This window comes from Neltuma alba, unplaced genomic scaffold (assembly GCF_004799145.2).
Source record: "Neltuma alba isolate B1F8T4 unplaced genomic scaffold, ASM479914v2 tig00010617_pilon, whole genome shotgun sequence".
In the NCBI taxonomy this organism is placed as follows: domain Eukaryota; kingdom Viridiplantae; phylum Streptophyta; class Magnoliopsida; order Fabales; family Fabaceae; genus Neltuma; species Neltuma alba.
In genome coordinates this window covers 38143-48557 of record NW_021635474.1, presented here as the reverse complement: position 1 = coordinate 48557, position 10415 = coordinate 38143, and the positions used below count along the sequence as shown (strand labels likewise).

Sequence of the window (10415 nt, the reverse complement as noted above, 5' to 3'; positions counted from 1 at the left end):
AAAAAAAAAAAAAATCTAGTAATTTATTATTTGCTGCTAATCAGGTTTATTGGTTAAAACTATTATTATCAGAAAAATTATTTTGAAAAAAATAAATAAATATGAGAGACAAAGTGGATTGGGTCTTATATTTAAAATTAAAATAAAAATCAAACAAGATCTTATATTAAAATTAGAGATAGTATTACATAATGAGTAATGGTAAATGATTTTTTTAAAAAAAAAAAAAAACCTAGGCGAGTTGGGTCTTAGGACCTCATTAAGACCAAAGTATGTATTCATGTTCAGAAAATGTTTACAAATTATTTATAGACCGTCTGCTAATAAGATTCTAAACTTATAATCTTGTGTCGACTGTAATGATAATTGATTTCAACCCTGAATTCACATTTTTGAGCCCAATTCACATTTAAGGGCCGCCGGGTTTTTCTCATGTCCATGAGCTCTAGCCCTCAGAATAATAATACTTATAATTATAGGTTATAATTATACATAATTGTTAAAGAAGGTTGGGTTGACCTGAGAAGTTAGTTTTTCCTAATATGGTTTGTCAATGTTCAAAATATTAAATAAGATAAGTTGTTTTATATCTTATATTAGATGTCGAAATATTGATTTGAATCAACCAAGTTCCTGTATTAATCGGGCCAAAGAAAGGACTATTGGGTGCTTAGGCAGTGAAACAAATCTTCAAAACAAAAAATAAGTAGTAAAAAAGTTGAATATTTTTCACACATTATTTCCAGTTTAAAAATAGAGATATTATTTATGAAATATAAATGATTTGCATTTTTTGCCAACAAATAACTTGAATGAATCTACAAAGATGTTTGGATAAAATCCAAACTATGATTTGAAAAATAACTTCTGAGAAAAAAAGTGATTTTAAAAATAAATTTTGAAAGAATAAATTTGTAAAAAAAAAAGTGATTTTGATAAAATGAGACTATGAAATTATTTAGTTAGTATTATCAGAAACACTTTTTTATATACTGAAATTATTTGATTAGTTATTATCAGAAACACTTTTTTATATACAAATTACTAAAAAATATATAAGTTAATATAATAATTACATAAAAGATAGATTTTAATTTATAATTTTATTTGAAGTAATAAATTTGTTAATAATTTTTTTGCCAATATAATAAATGAAATATGAAAAATATAATTAATTAGTTGTTAGTACGCGAATATATATATTTATAAAATATAAGATTAAAAAATTTAAAAATAACTTTTTTCCTTATAGAAATGAAAAAAATTATGGGAAAATTGGTATAAAAAAAATCTTGCACACAGCGGATCATACTTGCACTTGCACAATTTGAGGTCCTTCTGGCCAATTAAAATTTCAAATAGGGATTTTTTTTACTAATTTTTCCAAAAATTATTTTATCTTAAAGGTTATAAATATGAAATTCCATGATCTTTTCTTTTTTTTACAAAATTGAATAAACACATATTAAAACAATTTATTAGTTATTAACTACTTAATAATTTGAAGGGCGAGGAAACAGCAAGGAGATAAGGCCAGTTTTTTATTTCAATTTGAATTTTGAAGGGCATTTTTGTTCAAATTTCTTCTGACATTCATAATAATAACTCTAGTAACCAGTTTTTCAGTCTCAAAACAAAAATTTTTGTTTTTTCCAAAATCTTGATTTGAGGCTTAAAAACTTAAGGTGTTTGGATACTTTAAAGCCCACTCTATGGTTTAAGGTTTAAAAGTCCTTTTTCAACAATTGCCAACACCCCGATAATCATATTGATAATCTCATAACATAAAAGTACAGTCCCTCAAGATAGTGTATGGAGATTCCACCAATAGAGACACTTCTCTCTATTGTGTGCTTTTCCCTTTTGTGGAATAAACATTATTACTTCTCATTATTAGTTTTCGTTAATCGATTGAGGGGGCCTTTCCATGTATTTTATTTTGTGAAATTTTATAATTGAGTTAACAACAAGTTTTATATTTTATACTAATATTATAAAATTGACCACTCATTTGCTGGTCAAAAAAAAAAAAAGACTACTCATCTAAAATACCATAATCATATTTCTTAATACCCTTTCTTTCTCTCCTACTTGGTTATAGTTAAGAGAGTGTCCAGATGGGTAATTTAGAAAAAATTGATAAATATGAAAAATGGGTCTTATATTTAGGATCAAAACTAACTCAATAATTGGATCCTACATGAAGGATCGGAGGAGTATTATTTAACTAGATAAAGTAAGATGTTCATTGGAGTCAAAACTTTTATTTAATATTTTAAAAGCCGGACCAGATGTTGAATTAAAAAAAACAGCGAATCATGATTGAACCAGTAACATGATAATAAATATAAATAATATTATATAACTATAAGATAATATAGATCTATATAAACTTAAACATCAAATTCTTTAAAAGAAAAAAGAAAAAAAATTAAATATCTCAATTTTATAATGAATTAACAAACTCAAATAATATTAATATATATACCTCACAGCTAAGAGAATCATTGAAAATAGAGTAAAATACTCTAACCACCCCTCAGTTTTACTTTAATTACATAGACATCCCTTCTATTTTGAAAACCCATATAGACTTCTCTTAAAATTAAAATATAGGTTACGCTAACCTGCCTTATATAATTAATATTTTATTTTCATCTATTCAAATTGTTAGTTAACCGTTAATTTTAACTTTTTAAGCTCTCTTTTTTACCAAAATACCCCTTTTTATCATGAGAACTAATTAAACACTTATATTCCTAAAAAGACTATGCAACCAAGAACGGCTTTTAATACATGAATTTTCAAACTTTTTAATATATGATAAAATTTATTAATTTTGAATTTATTCTAAAATTTTATAATTTTAATTTTTCATCATATTTTAAATTTCTTTATTTTATTTTTTTAAATGGTTAAAAATATATATCAAACGCATATTTTTACTCACTATATAGTATAAACTATGTAAGTTTAATAGATTGTGTAAGTCATTTGAATCTATAATTTAAAATTATTAAACATATTTTTTCTACAAACATTTATAAACACATTAAGTTTAGATTGGAAACATTAAGCAAATAACTATTTGTAAAAATAAGAAAATAAAAATAAGGAAAAATAAAATAAAATGTAGTTTAATATAAATTTTGGGGATTGATTAGAATGGGGTAAAATAGTAAATAAAATTTATTTTAATATAAATTTTAATTAAAAATTATGTTTTTAGAATCTTTTGAGAATATTCTTAACGGTGTTAACATATTGGACTAAACTGTATGTTTTCAAAATATAGGGGAGGTTCATGTAATTAAGGTATAACTGAAGGGTAGTCAATGTATTTTACTCTTGAAAATAATATATTCTTCCGATTCTTAATATAAGACCCATTTAACTAATTTGATTAGATTAATGAAGTTAGGTAAGTTAGTTAATTATAAGAAATGTGACACGTTTTTTCTAAAATACCATAATCATCTTTCTTGATACTCCATGTTCCTCTTCTACTTGATTATGGTTGGGAGAATATCTATAGAGATAATTTAGAGAAAATTGATAACTATGAGAAATGAGTCTTATATTTAGGATTAAAATCAACTCAATAATTGGGTCTTATATTAAGGACCGGAAGAGTACTAAATATACATGACTTTATGTTAATCATTTTACATAAAAATAAAATATCAACATATGCAAATAAATAATACAAATAAAATGACAAATGAGAAATAAGAAAACTCTAAAACAAAAAGATGATACCTGGATAAATGTGGTGGGGTGGTAGCTGACATTAAATGATGACTTACTTTTACAGCACTCAAAGCTACTTTTCACTCCCACCAATATTACACCTTCGGGCGAACATTTTCCTTTCAGATCTCATCCCTCCACCTTCAGGCCATCACATCTCTCCTATGCTATCTTCTTTCATCTTCTCCTTTGATTTCCCTTTTTTCCTTTCTTCTTCTTCGATTTGGGATAGTCTATTAGTTTTTTTCCCCCACCCACACAAGTGTGTAACAAACTCAGGCCATCTGTATTTTGCAAAGCCTTCCTTGTTTCTAGTTTTACGTCGGCTTCTAATTCCAACGTCCGCTTAAAGCAGCTCAAAATAGCTCAAAATGGCAAGGCGGACCAATCACGTGGAACAAGCTAGAAAGTATTCTTGTAATCGGCCGGACTGGTCTGACCATCCGGTTTAGTCCGATTTTTGAATCATTACTTTTATGTTTATTTTTTGTCAAAAAATCATTACTTTTATGTTTAAAGGATAAAATTCATTGGAAGCGTCTTATTAAAAAATTAATTACGCAAAGGTATTTTAAAAGTTCAGGTTTTGAACTAATGCAACTCATTTTTAGTAGATGTAACTTTTTTCTAGTTATATACAACATATTTTCAGTTAGGTGCAAAGATTTTTTGTTTTGCATATAGTTAAATGGTCTGTTTTGATTAGCGGTAACAAAATAACTTATTTTCAATATGACTTTTAGAAAAGTAGATTGGGTAAAAGTCAGATTGATTAATGTAATTTATGTTTGGATTAGCTTTTATAAAAATTAGTTTGTAAAGTAGGAAAGTATTTTGGATTATGATTAGATAAGTAAGTTTAGTTTGTAGAATGACAAAAATAGGTATGAATTTTATTAAATAATAAAAAATTATTAAAAATATGATAATGATAAGGAAAAAGCTATATTTAATGAATAAAATATATTTGAATTAGAAATCATAGTAATATGAAAATTTTTAAACGAAATAATATTATATAATAAATTAGATGATATACTTTGTACCGTTTATGTAAATACAACATGAAAAATAATATTAAAAAATAAAAACATTATAAAAAATATGTTACAAATTATTTTTATTTAAAAAATTATTAAGAATAAATAGCTAAAAACTGGTTGGGAAGCACAAAGAATATGCAAAGAAAAGTATAAGGAAAATAAAAATATAAGAACAAAAATGTCTTGATTCTAAAAAGTTATTTTTGCATAAATCATAAGTAAATTTCAAATACTTTTGCAATCATACTTACAAAAAATAACTTTTGTCGCATAAGCAAAATTAACCAAAAGTTAATCCAAACACCTTACAAAATGCTAAATGTGAGTTTGGCTTTCAAAAGTTGCTTTTCACACAAAAATGTATCCAAACAAGACAAATTTGTATATAAGTGAAGAAGAGTTTCAACATAGGTTGCTCTGTATCCTTAAAGGCTTAAACAAATTTCCTATACCTTTTAACAATTAATTTTTTAGTCAATAATTTTTTAGGAATTTTTCTTCTCAACATCTAATTAATTTCTTCCCCTCACATGATAATGCGAGAAGTATATTTAAGTCATGTTTGTCATCAGAATTAAAATTATTTATAAACACATTTTATATAAGTTGAGATTCTCATATATTTATCTCGTATTTATAAATCACAACTAAAAAACTACTTATAAACTATTCTAAATAGAATCTTAAGTCAAGAATCTAAATAAACAAATTCACTTTTTTTTTCCAGGATTGTAAGTTATACATTAGTATGACTTGCCACCAGACGACAAAAGTCAGTCAATTGGGATAGGTTTCAATATAGCGTCCATGTTCTTTTTCTAATCTTGATAATCCAGACAAAAACGTCACTTCAATCTTCTCTTTTTTGGTCCTTAAATTATTATTCAACATTTTATCCCTCAACTTGGTTTTGATTTATAAATTGTAACTTATGTTTCTTTTTCATATATCTATTTTATTTATAAAATTATGATTTTTTAAATATAATAGGGACTTGAATTATGCGGAAAATCGATTAAAATCTATAAAGTATGGATGTGATGATTGGGTGTGTAGACGCATTAAAAAAAGTGGTGGAAATTACTGAACGGAACTGAGACTCCCAAAGAATATAGGGTTCAAATCATACTACCTCCAATTTTGAGAATATTAGTTTAATTATACTAATAAATACGTCTTAGTTTTTTTTAAGCTATTATTTTTAATTATGTACATTAGAACAATATCTTAATTGATAATCTCTTTATATATAATATTAATAGATATATTTTGAATAAACGATGTTATAAATTTCAGAATAAACTTTTTGTTTAATTCTTATATTTTGAATTAGAGACAGCATATCAAAACCACCGTACCATACATATGTAATATGTATTACATCTATGCTTTTTTTTTTCCTAATTTCTCCACCGAAATAAGTTTCATAATGGGAGTACCTCACTACCATCAAGTAATTATCGCAGCCACAGGTCGGGTGTTCAAGCATGAGACTAATGATTAAATTGGAACAATTTATAGCCAATCAATCCAAGTGCTCGTAGGTATCTATGCATATGTTTAAATTTTCTGCTCCAAACTTAGAATTTTGGGAAATTATTTGTATATAAGTCAAAATTTGATGCTATATACATATAAAAATTAAATTTAAAATAGTATAAGATTAATGATCAGGAGGGTTTTTCATTGGTTTTGAAGGTTAATAATATCATTTGTAGATTATTTAAAATTTAAACGAATTTTGTGCAATTTATTCTAAATTTTAAAATTATTATTAATGAAATGTTTCTTCTTTCCAATTTTTTTCACTATTAACTATATTAACGGTAGAGTTTTCAAAACTATTATGCAGCTCACAGTAAACAAGAAAAAGGATGATATTTAGAAAGAAATAGTTAAACTTCCAAGATCAACTATATTTTGATAGAAAACTATTTTTAGGAATTGGCTTATATTTATTATTAGAGAGAGTATTTGTATCACTGTTTAGTATGTACTCACCCAATTATCCATATTGATTTAAATTTGAGCAGTAAAACAGAATAATGTTAGATTTTTCATCTAAAAGGGAAAATCTCAAGGATATTTCTAATAATGCATTAATTTTGTATTTTTTTTGGTCCCATAATATTTGTTGTGCTGAAAAGAAAAAAAAATATTTTGTAGGCTGACACAAGTTTTTAAATAAGTTACATTATGTTTGGTTGGGAAGAAATTTAAGGGGAGGAGAAAAATAGGGGAGAAAATGGAGGAGAACATGAATTTTTTTTGTTTGAATTAGATAAGCAAACACAGAGAAAAAAATGATAAGAAAAAAAAAGTGTGGGTCTCATATATTTTTCTCCCCAAATTTTCTTCCTAATATTGGAGAGATTTTGGAGGAAAACTTTCAATATGTATATAAAGGTATTCTTGTAATTGTAAATATCATGCATTTTTTCTCATCTTCCCCCCCCCCAAAAAAAGTAGCATCTAGATAACTAGAAACTAATCCTCTCAAAATGTAAAAACTATTAAAATGGTTCTGCCTATCCAAATATAAGAAAAGATAATATTATTTCTTCACTTTTTTCCTCCTTCTATTTTCCCCCTCTATTTTCTTCTCTCCAAATTTTCTCTCAATCTCAATCCAAACATAGTGTTAATATCTATAATTTTTTTCCTTTTAAAGAGTTTGTTATTGCTAAAGTAAATGATTGACGTTTTAATGTTAAAACAGATACATGTATCTCGTGGCCAAAAATAAAAAAAGAGACATCCATGTCAATGGAAAACGACTTCTGCTCCCCAAATTTTTTTAATGAAATTAAAATTAAAATTATAGTAATAATAAAATGAGATTACATATTGCATGCAAATATTACATATTACATATTTATAAAATTAATGATTTGGAAAACTTTTCCCTGACATTAGATGCGTATCTAGCCAGATGACATATTGTTATGACGAGAGATTGGTATTATTCTTATTAATACAAATAACCTTTACATTTTTCTTATGCAATCTACAGGAGTCACTCTTGTAAATAAGGGTTTATTTGAAATGGCGATAAGAGCGTTTAAAAGTATATTTTTAATCATAATTTATAAAATATAAAGTATATATTTGAAGAGAGTTTTATCTGGACTTATTTAAAATAAACACTTAAAAGAAATAGGTCTAAAAATTCAGTATAAGGCAGTGTGAAAACATAAGTGTAGAAAAGTGCCACATCCCAAGTAGCAGATAATAATATGATATGGAGCTCGTCCATGAATTTTCCCGTCGTGTCTCATTCCCCAGGTTTATTACAATCATTTCAATCATCTGCATCTTCGAATATTTATTGCATATATTTTGTTTTCAAACATACCTTTATTAATAAAAAAGAACAAATAAAAAATGCAATAAATAAATTGAAAAGGAAAGAAAATATACCTTTATTAAGCCATAGCATTCTGAATTTTCGTACGGTAGAACCTATCCGGAGAAAGTTTTGGACTTTTGGTGCGTCTCTAGTGGCACGAACTTTTTTCCGGCTTCCCCCGCTCGATCGACCGCCCAATTCTTGGTGGAAGACTTTGTTGGAGGATCTGAATTTCTGAATGCAACTGAAGATGTCATTTTGGAGAGCTCCTTCACGGTATTTCTTCTCCCGATTTCCTTTGTTTTCTGCGGCTTCTACGTCTTCCTTCCTTCTTCCTCCCTCACATGCCCCGACTCTCCGTTTCTGTTTCCATTCCAATTCGACAAATCCTCAGAATATTGAAGAGGCCGTCTCTTCTTTTAATCGCTTGCTTCATGTGCGCCCCCGAACCTCGATGATACAAATTAATAAGATCTTAGGAGCTCTTGCAAAGTTGAAACATCATCGAACAGTTATCTCCCTTTTTGCACAAGCGGAATCTAAGGGATTCACGCCAACTCTGGTAACGCTGAACATCTTGATTAATAGTTACTGCCATTTGGGTCAAATGGCTTCTGCTTTCTCTGCCTTAGGCAAGATTCTTAAGATGGGCTGTCAGCCAGATACGATTTCTTTGAACACACTGATGAAGGGCCTTTGCATCAATAATGACGTTGGAAAGGCCTTGGATTTTCATGACGATCTGGTAGCAAAAGGATTTCAGTTAAATGCAATTAGCTATGGCACACTGATCAATGGACTATGTAAGACTGGAAAAACAAGAGCTGCCATTAAATTCCTCATAAAAATGGCGAGAGGGCCAGTTAAGCCTAACTTAGTTATGTATAGTACGATTATTGATGGCTTTTGCAGGGAAAGACTCATAACTGAAGCTTGTGATTTATTTCATGAAATTATTGATCACGGAATATCTCCTAATGTTGTAACCTGCAGCTCTTTGATACATGGTTTTTGTGTCATGGGTAAACAGGCAGAAGCTACAAAAGTGTTCAATGAAATGATACTTCAAGGCATCAACCCTAATGTGTATACTTTTAGCATATTGGTTGATGCATTTTGTAAGGAAGGAAGTATGACTAAAGCTGAAGCTTTTGTTGCTATGATGATGAAGTATGGTACAATGCCTAATCATTTTACTTACAACTCTTTAATGGATGGTTACTGTTTGATCAATAATGTTGGTGAGTCAAGAGAATTACTCAATAAGATGGTCAATAGTGGTTTGGCTCCTGGTATTATTACTTATAGCATTATGATTAATGGACTTTGTAAAATCAAGATGGTGGATGATGCCGTGAATCTCTTTAAAGAAATGCGTCATAAAAGCTTGACTCCCAATACTATCATCTATAGTTCCCTTATCGACGGTTTGTTCAAGTCAGGCAGAATCTCTGATGTGCAAGATGTTATTTATGAGATGCATGTTAGTGGCCATACTCCTGATATAATATTTTACAGTATTTTATTAGATGGATTGTGCAAAAGTCAACATCTTGACCAAGCAATTGCATTATTTAAGCAAATTGTCAACCAAGGAATTGGGCCTGATACTTACACATATACCATACTTATTGATGGTTTGTGTAAGGGTAACAGATTAAGTGATGCGCAACAGATTTTCCAGCTTCTTTTGGTTAATGGTTATCCTTTGAATGTCCAAGCATATAATGCTATGATCAAAGGACTTTGTACAGAGCGTTTATATGATGAGGCAAAGGCCTTGCTCTATAAAATGAAAGAGAATGGATGCGTACCTAATGCTATAACTTTTGAAACACTTATTATACCTCTTTTGGAAAATGGTGAGAATGATGAGGCAAAGAATCTTATCGACAAGGTATTCATCAAGGTCTCTTGAAATGATAAAAGAAGGTTTGTCACTCTACTCCATATTTTGTGTTACTGGTGTTCATGATGGACAAGGGTGGCCAATGTGTTTTTTTCAGGGGAAAAAAGTTTGGCTGTAGTGATGTTTGGATTTAAGATTTTTTTTTTTTTCAAGTCATATTTTTTACTTATTTATTTATTACTTTTGTTGTAACTGGTGGTTTCTTTTGTTTTTATGGCTTTACATGAGCTTGATGGAACATGCTCACACACACTAGCATCTATCACCAAAATGACGCCTAGAATTCCTCTTCTCCCTATAGAAATTCCATCAGATCAGAGCACTAGACGTACCTCACTCTTGTAATTCCTCTCCTCTCTCACCT

The 10415-nt window shown here is 28.2% G+C and overlaps 1 protein-coding gene across 1 annotated transcript; it reads left to right on the top strand.

The window, feature by feature from the left end:
* Positions 1-8392: 8392 nt before the first annotated feature.
* On the top strand, positions 8393-10060 carry LOC114757695 (pentatricopeptide repeat-containing protein At1g62590-like). The gene has a single exon (XM_028946773.1). It carries the CDS (start codon positions 8393-8395, stop codon positions 10058-10060), a length of 1668 nt encoding a protein of 555 aa, XP_028802606.1.
* The last annotated feature ends 355 nt before the right edge of the window (positions 10061-10415 follow it).

Excerpts from the sequence above, each read along its gene's own strand:
- LOC114757695 (XM_028946773.1), top strand. The coding sequence starts at position 8,393 with ATGTCATTTTGGAGAGCTCCTTCACGGTATTTCTTCTCCCGATTTCCT.